Consider the following 14,704-nt stretch of genomic DNA (forward strand, 5'->3'; position numbering starts at 1 on the left):
TAATACGAATTTGTTACCTAAATACATAATTCAGTCCTACGTAAAGAGCACAAAATAATTAAAAATATTGGGCTATTTTGGGTTTTATAACAAAACCGGTTCCGAGCCCTGATTTTAAGATGCGTGGTTAAAATCTGTCGGGTGCCTCGATTCCACGGTGTATTTTAATTTGGAACCTTAACTAATCTAATATTAGTACAATATCAACAATGTCTTCCCTTCTAAGTCAGTCCTGTAAAAATAGGTACGAGAAGCCCGTCTATCCTCCTAAAGCCCAAGGTCCTACCCATAGTACCTAGTTCAATTCGATGTCATTTAAACCATGTTCAATTGGAAGAGAGCCGCTTTTGCTTTGTTTCTTTAAAATTTCAAACAACGCAAAATCAACTCTATTTCCTACAATTTAGGTCAAAAATTTTAGTGGAAAATTTTGGATGTTTCGTTTGTATGGCTGGGCCTTAGGAGGCTATCCCCTTCTACATTTATGAAAAGGGTTTGTGGTAAATAGGTTATACGAGTATTTAGTGCTGGTGCGCTAATTAAGAACAAACTCGTAATTCTAAAGGTTGTAGTCGCAACAATACTAAACCTTCAGTTGAAAGTGCAACTCTGCATATTACGGTGATATTACGTAACTGAAATTTTCATTAATGTTGTGTGTCTGTGCTGTAAACACGCTGATGGTAATATATTAAAGCTGGCCAACAGTCAGGCTTAAAGAAAAATGTTGATCGACAGTAGTATTGTGTTTTTTATAATAAGTTTTAGTCAAATTCACGTGGTTTACACCGTTTATTACTTACGTATGTTACAAAAGTTTCAACTTGGATTCTTCAAAGACTTGACACCCGTGCTGATTTCACGAATCAACATTTCCACAGTATTCACATGGCTGGCGGCGTGGGGCGTGTTATAGAGAAGGAACCAGGGATGTTGCGGATGCAGATTTTTTGACATCCGCGGATGCGGATGCGGATGCGGATATTTAAAGGCTCACATCCGTGGATGCGGATGCGGATGCGGATGTCAAGATTAGGTACTTAGAAAACGACAAATATTACATTTTTAGTATTTTTTTATTTAAAAAAAACTAAACGTTTAGTATTTGAGCAAGAATATAGGTGCGTTATATTTAATAAACAGTACTTAACTTGGCCGACTTTTCTGGATCTAGACGATTTCGTTATAGGTAATGACGAAATTACCTAGCACTTACGCCGCCGTAAAGACGTTCCTGTACCGACTTGTTCGACATCCGCATCCGCATAAGCTCCGCATCAATTTTATGCGGATGCGGATGCGGATGTTGAAAATAATGCGGAAGTTCCGCGGTTGCGGATGCGGATGCGGATGTTCGCAACATCCCTGGAAGGAACAGTACCCAAGGAACAGAATAAAACGTCTGTATGATTTTATTCATTCCTCCAACGATTTATGGATAAAGCTGGGAAGACTCTTTTTTAGCTCATATTCTAACGTCCATCAGCTTTTTAAAAAAAATGTTATTCTTTTGCTAATTGTTACAACCCTTTCTACGTTATAAAAACATTCAGAGGGTCTTTATAAAATTGTAATGTATTTGAATCATAAGCCTTAGAAAGTAATCCTTAAGAACTGATAGGTTCTAGTACCTAGGTACCAGGGATTACTTATTCTTGCTTATTTAAGGATGACCCACGTTAGACCGGGCCGTGTCCGGGCCGAAGCTTCCGGCGCTTACTATTCTATGACAGATGACCGGTGATCACGTGATGCTTTCCATAGAAAACGAACCTCCGAAAGCTCCGGCCCGGAAACAGCCCGGTCTAACCTGAGCATAAGCTTGTTCTTGGAATAACTTATTAACAAATCCTGTAGAATAAAACGTCAATTACCTAAATTTATTCAATAGCATTACATAATTAACCTTTTGGACGCCAATGACCGATATATCCGCACCGTAGGTTCAACGCCAAAGACCGATTAATCGGTCACAGACCACAGAGCAACATAGACCTACGAGCATATGCATAAAGTTCAATTTGAGTTTTGACACTTCGGTGACGTGGCGTCAGCGTGACAGCTTTTGTGTTTGACACGGCGTCGAAAAGGTTAAGCATGCGTATAGGTCGCAATGCTAGAATTTACTGAAATAGAAATATACGGCATTTGCAAAACTTGCCGTCACTTGTCGATATCAAACGTTATTTCAGTCTTCGGATATCCATTGTGTAAGTTCCAAACCAATCGAACAACAATCTCAAAGGCCGCCATTGTTACGTATCATAAAGAGATGGTGCAGGATCCAAAGTGCCAGCGATACTTATTACACTTTCAAGCTTAGTTCGCCATGTCCTTTTCTTTATGGGATTATTACCCATGAAAATAAGCTGGCTCAGCCTTGAGCACGTCGGCTTATGCGACGTTATTCAAAATTTTCTGGAATACCTACAGTCAATTATTTTCATGTACGTATAAATGAAATACTCTTTAGTGTCATTAAATCAGAGGCAAAAAAGTTGGTGAACTTAAGTGCTTCGCGTTTATTTTGTTTAGTTTAAAATTGATATACTATTTCCCTTAAAAAACATTTTTAATTTTTAACCTTTTTAAATATTATTGACAGGAAACTTCACTCGTACATAAATCGTATCGTTTGGCAGGGTTATTTGCACCCATCCTTCAACCTGTCCACACTCGTGCGCGAATCGCGGCTTCGCGCCGCGATGTAGTTCATGTTCGGATATCAACTGCAGTTATATTATTACCCATAATAATATACCCATGGTCTCGGAGAAGACTGGCTTAAGTTGACATCAGCATCTTCTAACCGCGCGAGTTTTTCGAACTACCCGCACTTGGTCTTGTTTATCCGCTTGAACGTTTTGCGCGCTAGGGATGTCACTCAAAACGTTCAAGCGGATAAACAAGACCAAGTGCGGGTAGTTCGAAAAACTCGCCCGATTAGAAGATGCTGATGTCAACTTAAGCCAGTCTTCTCCGAGACCACGGGGACAACGCCGTCCTCGAAACGTCGGATGTAAATCTTAAAACTTAGATAAGTACGCGATTAAGTCCCGTTGTACAATTTAATAATGTGTAAAAATCGTGAAAGTTTAAATCACTGTTAAGCTTTAGGTCTAGGTACTTACTTAACTCTCGGTTTATTAAATTTATTGAGGCTGGCGACGGTGTGATACTTTTACAAAGGATCCATCGCGCAAAAACCCACTTCACGTACTGTCTCAGACTAGTGATACTTAGGGATAGATAATGAACTAAAATTTAATTGATATGTAAGAAAGCAAAAACAAACTTTTGAAGACTTGTATCTTTTTATCACTAATACCTCGTTTTTGATTTTACTAGAATAATTCATCAAATCTAACGTGTATCAACATCCCTATTGTGGGACTCGCAACTGAGTCCTTACCAAGCTTTCTTTTGATCGCTGAACACGAGCTTAATTGCCCTGAGAATATTTACACCTGCTTTAAACCTTTTTACTTTTTTCCGTTTGTAAAATTATATTGAATAAATCTTTAAGGTGTAGGTATTTAAGGTGCGAAAGCAATTAAACCACTTATTTTATTATTAATTCTCCAATGTAATAGAATTAAATGACGCGATAGTTGTTGACAATTTGCACCATTTCAACAGGCATTGTTGTAGTCGTAGTTGTAGCTCATGAAAGTCATGAAATACGGCGTTCCGTGAACAAGAGATTTACTTTGGCAGCATGGGTCCTTAGGACACAAGGAGGGATTTAATAAGTGTTTTACTAAGATTTTTACTGTAAAGGCCATGGCAGGATAAGCTTAGTGAATCTGCCAGCGAGTTTTGGGACAATTATATATGACATTAATTATAGGATATATTGCCATACAAAAAAGAAAAAAAATACAATTACTTTTTGCTTGCACACAAGACTAAATATTTGTGATGCTATATTGGTACTTCTTAAGTGTTTTAGTGATAGGGCTTAGCAAAATGAAACTGCACTTAATGCAGAAAGCAAGCCGCTTTGCTCAGTGATACTAGGGACCAATCTGAATGATTTCATCCGAGGAAACACAAATTTCATCCACCAGAATTCAAGATGGCGGACCTTTTCCAAAATGGCGGCTGCAAAATTTAAAAAAATTGTAAACACAGAACGGCTGCACCGATTTTAGTGATTGATATATCAATCAATTCGTATTAACACCTGTAATTGTAAAAAAAATATACCTTTTAAGAAATTAAAGATGGCGGCCAAATATTAAGAAAATTGTGATTTTTTTATTTTATTTTTTTTTCTTCTAATGAAAATAACAACTAAATATTCTATGATATGGTCACATATTATTTTATTTAAATGAAACCTGATAATATTGTCTACAAAATAAAATAAAATTCTTGACAATCCGTCGAGTACTTTTTGAACTATATGCATTACAAAAAGCGCGTAACAGCCGCCCGAAACGGCCCGCTCGCGCCAAAACTGACAAATTTGACGATATTTCTTTATTTTAAAGGTAAAAAAACAACAGAAAATATATTTACTTTATTTAATGGGCTATAAATAAATATTTTTTGATATTTCCGCTTGATAAATTAAAGATGGCGGCCGAATATTAAGAAAATTGTGATTTTTTTTCCTTCTAATGAAAATAACTAAATATTCTATGATATGGTCACATATTATTTTATTTAAGTGAAACCTGATAATATTATCGACAAAATAAAAAAAAATGCTTGACAATCCGTAGAGTAGTTTTTGAACTATATGCATTACAAAAAACGTCCGAAACGGCCCGCTCGCGCCAAAACTGACAACTTTAATAATTTTCTTTATTTTCAAAGTTAAAAAAAGACAAAATATATTTACTTACTTTAATTAATGAGCTAGAAATAAATAAAAAATATATTTCCGCTAATTATTTACTCCTTTTTATCATTTTCGTCTTTTACTAGTTCTTTTTCTTCGGTTGAACTTACAGAAAAGAGGTGACCGAAGAGCTGGCGGCTTCCTCGCACAACGTATCAGCATTGCAATACAACGAGGAAATGCCACCAGCATCCTTGGTACAATGCCTCAAGAGCCTATTTTAGATTTAAGCTAGTTATGAATTTATTTCAGTAGTACCACAGTATATATATTTTATGTAAATACAGTCTGTATAAAGAAAAGAAAATTCATATGAAATCTGAACAAAATATACCTAATACATATAATTAAATTAAATATATAGAGACGAACGACGTCAAACTGTCCCGCCCAGTGTGGCGTAGATCATCTATGTTTATGCAGCTGCCTTTGCATGTGCTGCATTGAACTGTGCAGGGTAGACCCATCCTCTGACACGTGCAGCTCATTGTTTCGCAGCCACTTTTATTTACTGCGATATTTCTTTCAAAGCTGGTGTAACTTCAGGGTGTGACAACCTTGACAACCACGTTTTGAAGCAAAGCAAGACTTCTTTCCTTTTGTATTGAAATAAGAAGTAAGTAGTGTCACACCATGTAAAGGCTTGAAAGCCACGAAGAGGTCGATCTGTCAGGACTCAAAGTATTAGCTATTTTAGGAACTTCGGCATAACGGCGTTTATTTGCAGTCCCGGTCAAGAGCAGGCCACTCTTGCAGGCCAGCCCGGTCAGCGGCTCGTCGAATGCCTGCCCGTCTTCCTTCTCGTTCTTGTCTAAGTCGGCTATTTGGCAGATAAAGATCCCATACAAGGTATATTCTCTTCGCATTTACTTTTTGTACCAGTTGTAGATATGAGGCCTGAGATCTGCTGGTACTCTTGAAAAAATATGGCTGTTGATCGGGATTGCAAATAAACGCCGTTATGTTGAAGTTCATAAAATAGCTAATACTTTGGGTCCTGCTCTTCGTGGCGTTCACACCTTTACAGGTTGTGACACTACTCCTTATTTCCGTACAAAAGGAAAGAAGTCTTGCTTCAAAACATGGTTATCAGACCCTGAAGTTACGCCAGCTTTGAAAGAAATATCGCAGTCATTAGAAAGTCTTCCTGAATAATTCATGGCTATACTGGAAAATGACACCTGCTATCTATCTGACACACAAACAGCACATTTGTAGGTCAACCTGGTACGCAACTATTTGCTACTTAAAATAAATTGGTAACCAGCATCCCACTAACATCGGCAGCATTACACAAACACGCGCTTTGTGTCACATCAAATGGGCCACTTATGGGGCAATGCCCTTATTTTTGATTATGCTTCTGTGCCATTGCCATTTTCTTGGGGTTGGAAGTCAGCTAATGACAATTGGAGACCGCAATGGTCTGAAGCCAGGGATATATGGCGTAAATAATCATACCTGGACCATTGCGGCTGTAAATAAAAAAAAGCTGCGAAACAATGCGCCGCGCATGTCGGAGGATGGGTCTACCCTGCACAGTGCAATGCAGCATAATTATGCAAAGGCAGCTGCAAAAACGAAAGGTATAATAGATAGATAGATAGACAGAATACTCTTTATTGGCACACCTCAGTAAAAAATATATAAATCAAGTATGTATTAAGTAGATGAACTACGCCAAACTGTCCCGCCCTTCCATTACTATTTTTATACTAAAGTCTATTTTTTTATTCGATAGACTGAAATGACAGTTAATAGTATGAACATGAAATTTCATTCCATACTATTAACTGTCATTTCAGTCTACCGAATAAAAAAATAGACTTTACACACATTGAAATAGTAATGGAGGGCGGGACAGTTTGGCGTATTTCATCTCTATATTTCATATTATATATTTAATTTAATTAAGTATATATGGAATATTTTGTTCTGATTTCATACGAATTTTCTTTTCTGTAAGTTCAACAACATAGGATGAAAATGATAAAGAGGAGTAAATAATTAGCGGAAATACATTTTTATTTATCTCTCTCATCTCATTTATTAAAGTAAGTAAGTAAATAAATTTTCTGTTCTTTTTTACGTTTGAAAATGAAGAAAATGATCAAAGTTGTCAGTTTTGGCGCGAGCGGGCCGTTTCGGACGTTTTTTGTAATGCATATAGTTCAAAAACTACTCAACGGATTGTCAAGCATTTTTTTTATTTTGTCGATAATATTATCAGGTTTCATTTAAATAAAATTGACCATATCATAGAATATTTAGTTATTTTCATTAGAAGGAAAAAAAACACAATTTTCTTAATATTCGGCCGCCATCTTTAATTTATCAAGCGGAAATATCAAAAAATATTTATTTATAGCCCATTAAATAAAGTAAATATATTTTCTGTTGTTTTTTTACCTTTAAAAATAAAGAAATATCGTCAAATTTGTCAGTTTTGGCGCAAGCGGGCCGTTTCGGGCCACTGTTACGCGCTTTTTGTAATGAATATAGTTCAAAAACTACTCGACGGATTGTCAAGCATTTTATTTTATTTTGTAGATAATATTATCAGGTTTCATTTAAATAAAATAATATGTGACCATATCATAGAATATTTAGTTGTTATTTTCATTAGAAGGAAAAAAAATAAAATAAAAAATCACAATTTTCTTAATATTTGGCCGCCATCTTTAATTTCTTAAAAGGTATTTTTTTTACAATTACAGGTGTTAATACGAATTGATTGATATATCAATCACTAAAATCGGTGCAGCCGTTCTGGGTCTACAATTTTTTTAAATTTTGCAGCCGCCATTTTGGAAAAGGTCCGCCATCTTGAATTCTGGTGGATGAAATTTGTGTTTCCTCGGATGAAATCATTCAGATTGGTCCCTAGTATCACTGAGCAAAGCGGCTTGCTTTCTGCATTAAGTGCAGCTTTCGACCCAAATATCGCCGTAAGCACTATCACTATTTTATTTGATATAAAGTGTGAATTATACCTACAAAATGAATAAAAAGTTTTATTATTGATTAGTCAATGCAATTTTAACGATTAGGTTAATTTTTACTTTTATTTATTGAGTAATCAATCAACTTTAGGTCGCCTTGACCAAAAATGTAAGGGTAATCTAGAATCAACACGTCCATATTTTTGGGACGCAATTCTGTTTCGTCGGTTATCCCTTTTGAACTTTTTTGCCCATGTTTGGGCCAAATTGTTACGTAAACCGTCGCTACCTTTTACCTCGCGGTCCAATTCCCATGACGACGGCTCAAGTGGTAAACTATTATGTGGGAGGCAAGGAACATAATTTAGTGTAGATTGGTGGGTGGACTGGATATAAGAGATAACTTAGCAAGAGACAATTTTATGTGGCAAACAAGCATACGGCCGGATGGTAAGCAGTTAGTTGTCATAGCCAGGGATGCAAAATGTGTGTTACCTACTGAGCTTCACTTGAAGAATGTGAAATCCCATTAGAAAACCTCGGCAAGGAGTTTATGCCGGAGCTTTTGTAGGAGGAAGTTCCTATATAACCTTTTAAAAGGAAGCTTTTAAAGGGAGAGCGTATTTAATCGTTGGGCCTATTGTAAACTGCAGTGGTAGTAGGTATAAATAGTGCCAAATATTTTTACTGAGCACACCCATTTTTACAAGCGATAGAACAACTATTAGGAATCGCAGTGTCGTTTAATATTACGCTATAAATAAGTGAGTTCTAAGTGTGTTTCAGTTTCAATCTGGGTTCACCGCGCTCTATTAGTTTTTGATTTCTTGCGTTAGCAGGGCTAGATGAACGCAGACAGAAATAAATAATCCAATTCCAATGCAAACTAAACGAACGAACGCCTTTACCTAAAATAAAGCCTTTGTAAGATTATTCTTAATGACTACCGCTAGAGTTCTGTGGATGTTTTAAACATACACTCAATAGCAATGAAAACAGGTAGGTATTTTCGCATGTAGGTAAGTAAATCGCATGGTCAGTGATTTTAGTTTCATAACGCCTGGGTGTATAATTGACTACGAGTAGGACATCGGAGTTTTCATCGACGGTAAGATTATAGTGAGGTATGGAGTCGATATTAACATTAAAATTAATGTCGCCCTGAAATGCCGTTATAAACATTAGTTTTTAAGTAATTAAAAACGTATTATTAATATGTAGACTACAAACAAAACGTAATTATTATAATATTATAATTACATAATTCTTGCTCACTACAGGTACCTAATCTTACCGTGCGACAAAAACTCCGATGCCTAATTATGTATGGAATACTTGTAGAATTACAAATCGTCATAAAACTATAATCAACTTATTATTCCCACAGTGCAAAAGCTATTCTCATTACTGAAGAATGCTCTCGGCGTACATTTGTCACCTTTATTGCATTCTAATTCTTCATCGACTCGTTAGGAATACGTAGATTGCACGTTTAGACTGATGTGATGTTATCTTATTTACTTATTTTCCTTTTACGTGCGCAATATAATTTTAAACGACGGTCTCAAACGTTACGTTACCTCAAACTTTCGGTGATGGGTGTTTTTTTTACTATTACAATAGTTGTATAAAATCAGGCTAATTATCTAACTAACATTAATCAAACACAAACTGCATTAACTCAGATACCAACTTAAATTACTACATACTACTTATTAAGTTGTTATCATCGCCACAAGCTTTGGCCACAAGTGTCAGTCTATAGTCAGTCTTACATATTTTTTGACGCCTCTTTTGTTCAAACCTTCTTTCACCGTCAACTCAACTAACGTTTAATATAAAACGTTTTTCCGCAGGCTTTTCGTCTCAAAGGGTTTAATCACGACTCACTCACTCAGCCGTGGGCCTGAAGTTTTATCTTGTGCAAGCAAGGCGAATAGATATGCAAATTATCGGCTGATGACTAACCCCTTCGCCCAGATGACAACCTGTTTATGCATATTTCCAAGTCAGGAGCAAATTAATTTCTATTTGAATTTTAAATTAGTCAACGTTGGTGATCCCGTGAAATTAACTAGTAAAAATGAAAATTATGCATTTCCTTTAAACAAATTGATGTTGTGGTTCAAATAAAAATAAAAACCGGTCAAGTGCGATTTCGTTTAACTCGCGCACCGAGGGTTCCGTAAATCATCATCATTAGCAAATATTTTTTTGTGTTGTTCCAGATGTGGCGATTGATCCCCATGCTGTTACTAGCCGCCGTGACCCTGTCGACGGGGGTCCTACTCCCGCGACTCCCGCCCCTACAACCGGGCCCCGACCCCGCCTCCGACCAGTCCAGTAGTGATAGCACACTAACCGAATGCGACGTCCTGAGGAGGCTGTTCAACAGTGAGGCCAACTGGATGTTCGACACGGACAATAAACAGTACAACGATTACGTCACCAAACGTCAGGGTGGTAACCTGCACCATGACAATTATAAAGATGAAAAGTACGTCTATCAATTTCAACCCCAAGACTTCGAACAGAACTATTTGCATGAGCAAAACCCTAACACCAACGAGAAACCCCTTCTCTATGAAATCCCTCTTCCTACGATTAAAACGTTGTATTTGAGAAACAAAGATGTAATTATACGGGACGATCAAGCCTACTATGTGTACGATACGTACATGGCAACAACGAGTCCTTTTGATTATGTCCAAAATCATCAGAACTGCCTGTACAAAGCTATGGCACGGCCATCGACACGTAACGCGGCTTGGACTGATACAGATGTTGCAGAATGGCAAGTTGAACGAGAGAAACTGAACACGAACGAAATTATCCCCTCGGTAGAACCGGTGGGTAAAATATTTGAGACAGAAGAAACGGGCGAAAAAGAGATCCCTGGTAAGTTTCCTAAATTCACCAATACTTCCGTACTAATAAATACCCACCGGAGAATCGATTATAACGGAATGTATAGGTAGATATAATAAATGCCTTGGTACCTGGTTGGACTTTTAGTACCTCAATCAAAACTAGTTAAGTCCTGACCAATTGGTAAAAATAATTTAGGGGACGGGGGTTATACTCGCAAATGAGAGCACCATGAATAGGTTAATACCTACCTATATCTTTCTTTTAGGGAATTTATTTGTTACAGACTTGGTGATAAACGAGGGAGAAACGGGGGAAGTCCAAAAGAAGTTGTTCTCGTTCTGGAGCCGGCTGCAGGCGCTGTCGCACAAGGGGCGGCAGCTGCCCACGCGCAGGCACACCTTCGCCTTCTACGGGCCGGACGGCACGCGGGACGGCCCGCTCACCGCCGAGACGCGCGCCTCGCACCTCCGCCCGCCCGGGCAGCCTCTCCGATGGGGATAAACACTAAACTATCTACGTTTTAGTGTTCATTTCCATCGGCCATGCAATAAAATTACATCAACTTACACGGGCAGCTGCATTTCAGGCGGGGCATGAGGCCGGTCGGAGAAGATCTCAACAGTTAACTACACAAAAACGTTTATTTTTCATTATGTTAGCGGCATTCTGAAGCCGATTAGTACAATAAATGTAATCAAATAATTTTATATACCAGGTATTTTAATACCAAAATATGTTAAAACAAAAAATACAAAAAAATATTGTTTAGTATGTAGAAATACGCAGATAAGTATATTCCTTTTTTGTTTACTATTATAAATTAGGTATTATAAATTATATAGAAATAAGAAAAACTTTAAAATTGTACATGTTTTTACTTAAGCCTGCTTGTTAAGAATGCCATACGACTTTTGCAAGACTTTAACTGAACAGGATTCAACTTGATTATTACAGTCAAATAGGATGAAACGTTACTTTTTTCGAGACCTTGATAAGGTAATTCAATAAATAATATGTTAATCAGCTTACATTTGCGTTTTATTTAAAGTCAAATCATATCAATGGTAGAACAAAACGCGGATTATGCGGTAGGATACTACCATTTCGTAAAATAATTCTAGAAATTCTATAAAAAATCCAATACTCAAGGCGAAACATAAACCGTAGGTAACAATAATTATAACGTAATGTAATGATGTTTATTACATTACGTTATAATTATTGTTACCTACCGTTACTTTTTACAACCTTTTATTTTACTTGCCCTGTTAGTATGTAAGTTTTTTGGTTTGTTAGTTATCTAGTGTGGGTCAAACCTTGGAAGCTACACAGCCCGATTTCAGATTGGGCTGAAAAATTGTATAGGTACATATAGGGTGCATTGGGGTAATTCCGAAGACGGGGTAATTTTGAAAATGGCAAATATGTATCTACTAAACTAGAAAAGCTTTCTACTGTGTAGCAACAGTACGCAAGATGCCATGCGTTGCAGTGGCATAAGTGTAGTTAAAGTATGAAGTGTTTCTAGTTTAGTAGATATTTGCCATTTTCAAAATTACCCCGTCTTCGGATTTACCCCAATGCAGGGTGCATTGGGGTAAATCCGAAGTCGGGTATTGATCAAACCAATTTGTCAGTAAATAGGAACCAAAAAAACTATACCATCCTTTTCTTTTGGGTGCTAAAAGTACTAGTGTAAGACAAAGATAGTATGACTCTCTGTCTATGTTTGAAATAAGACAGTCCTTTGACACACTATAATTTAGTCGGGTGATGCAATATTATGGTACCATCGAGCTGATTTGATGATGGAGACAGGAAGTGGGCATAGGAACTCTGTGATGAAACAACGCAACCTAATTGTTTTTGGGGTTGTTATCTTATCACACTTAATGTGATATTAAACCATCTGAATGAGTTCAACCCCGCATCTACTCAAAGGCTCTACCGGGAAAAGCGAATATAACTCTTTCATATTCGGGCAATAGAAAGGCAGATAAAGAAATATTTATTTTCTTTTGTCGCAAGTTTGTCGCAGTAGAGCCTCTGATCTTCTTGTGTTCAGCGCCATCTCTCTGACCTACCGTGGACTACGATGGTTAAGCTGAACATCTTTTCTGCTACATGCGTTTGAATACACAGTATACACATTCTGAACTGCGTGATGACATTTTAGCATTTTAATGTTAAAATACTTTTGTATTTTTCACTACCTACCTCACTCACTACTTGTTTAGCAGTCTGCACGGATTTGATAGTACCTAATTATAGTCTACGTGACAGAGTGATTAAACACAGTGTACGTTACTTTCAATCGCGCAATAAGAGTGACAGTTATTTTATCCCATGGATAAAGTCAACCATTTTAAAAAAACGTCGGCATTTCTAGCCAGCCTAGTCTTAGTGAAATAGTGCAGGTACTTGTTATGATCAATGATCTTAATTAATATCATATTTCGCCTTGCCATTTTGGCTAGTTAATCCATTCTTGGACCAAACAACTTGGCCAGCCAAAATGAATAAGTTAAGAAGTTCGTCAAGTTGGATATTTTACTAGTAACGAGTAACTGACTAAGTTTAATAGAGATTATAAAATACAATACAGCTTGCATTTTCACCTCTAGAACTTCTTATCAGTTATCACAACAAGTACCGAGTTATCTCGGTGCAATCCGACAAAGGGAAACCTTTGTGGCGTGTATCCGAATGTTAGTTTATAAAACAAAATAAACTAACATAACCTCTCTTAGTTCAATCTAATACTAACTATATCAGTTAATAATACGTTAATTTCACATAACTAATACGGCCATGGCGATTCCGGTAAGTATATAAATAACCTGGTATATTTAGACTGAGTTTATATAGTGAGGATCGATGTTTATACTCAAAGGATAACGAACCGTATTTTCTGTACGGATATGATGGTCGTTCTTGTCTACGTGACAGCGTGATAAAACGGTGTCCGTCACTTTCTTTCCCACGGTGTTAAACAGTGACAGTTATTTTATCACGTGGATAAAGATGGATAAAGCTATCCATAATAGGCTGGCTGGAGGCGAAATTGACTTGTTTCGAAGACGGCTAGTGATGTGAGGTATATACCGAGAATACTATAGAAAAGTAGCCATATTAGTCAAATTACCAACGAGTTATCAAATTATTGAACTAACACGCAAAATTTAAATGAAATAAATATACTTAGATGCACGATGTCACGGCCTATCAAGAGCAACGGGCGATAATGAATATGATACCCAAATAAATAATTAGGCACGTAGGTACTAAAACATCCATCAACTGATACAATGACTGTATCTATCTAATACCTTTAAACGAGCAATTCTTGTTTATTTATTTATTTTTATATATATATATTTCGGGGATCTCGGAAACGGCTCTAACGATTTCGATGAAATTTGGTATATATGGGTTTTCGGGGGCGAAAAATCGATCTAGCTAGGTCTTATCTCTGGGAAAACGCGGGGGTGGTGCGGGGGGACGAGGTGAGCGAATCCCGTGCCGTGATTGGTCCGTTCAAAGACACGGACCAATCACGGCACGGGATTGACTCGAAGATGGAGTAACGCTACCGTAGGTATGTGTGGCAGAGGGGGTAGCGCAACTATGCTATGTCTAGAGGTTGGATTGTCTGTGAGTGTACCTATGTTACAGTGCAAGGAGGGACGTTGACAAAAAACAAACTTGACGAAGAAGACAAATGGGACCAATCTAGAATACTTTCAATCAAAAAAATACCTATGTTTTTAAATCGGTTCACAAATAACGGAGTTCTGAGGTAGCATACATACAAAAAACCGGACAAGTGCGAGTCAGACTCGCCCACCGAGGGTTCCGTACAATTTTAACTTATTTTTAATTTTTTTTTACAAAATAGTTTAAGATTTTTCCCTGTAGTGTAATTAAGACGATGTTACCTAACTATATCCGGTCAAACCACTTTCAAGGGTGAGAAGGCCGTGCTGTATGCGTTCTGGGCGTCTTCGTGCTCGTGGCGCGTGCGCGCAGCGCTGGTGGCGCG

The 14,704-nt window shown here is 37.3% G+C and overlaps 1 protein-coding gene across 1 annotated transcript; it reads left to right on the forward strand.

The window, feature by feature from the left end:
- Positions 1-10,004: 10,004 nt before the first annotated feature.
- On the forward strand, positions 10,005-11,635 carry LOC134661905 (uncharacterized). Its single transcript, XM_063518149.1, has 2 exons — positions 10,005-10,689; positions 10,946-11,635. Exons 1-2 carry the CDS (start codon positions 10,020-10,022, stop codon positions 11,161-11,163), a joined length of 888 nt encoding a protein of 295 aa, XP_063374219.1. The 5' UTR covers positions 10,005-10,019; the 3' UTR covers positions 11,164-11,635.
- Positions 11,636-14,704: the final 3,069 nt, after the last annotated feature.

This window comes from Cydia amplana, chromosome Z (genome assembly GCF_948474715.1).
Source record: "Cydia amplana chromosome Z, ilCydAmpl1.1, whole genome shotgun sequence".
Taxonomy (NCBI): domain Eukaryota; kingdom Metazoa; phylum Arthropoda; class Insecta; order Lepidoptera; family Tortricidae; genus Cydia; species Cydia amplana.

What these genes read in the sequence shown, in the direction of transcription:
- LOC134661905 (XM_063518149.1), top strand. Translation starts at nt 10,020, where the DNA reads ATGTGGCGATTGATCCCCATGCTGTTACTAGCCGCCGTGACCCTGTCG. An exon ending in GGGCGAAAAAGAGATCCCTG is followed by an intron (nt 10,690 to 10,945) that starts GTAAGTTTCCTA and finishes TATTTGTTACAG; the next exon opens with ACTTGGTGATAAACGAGGGA.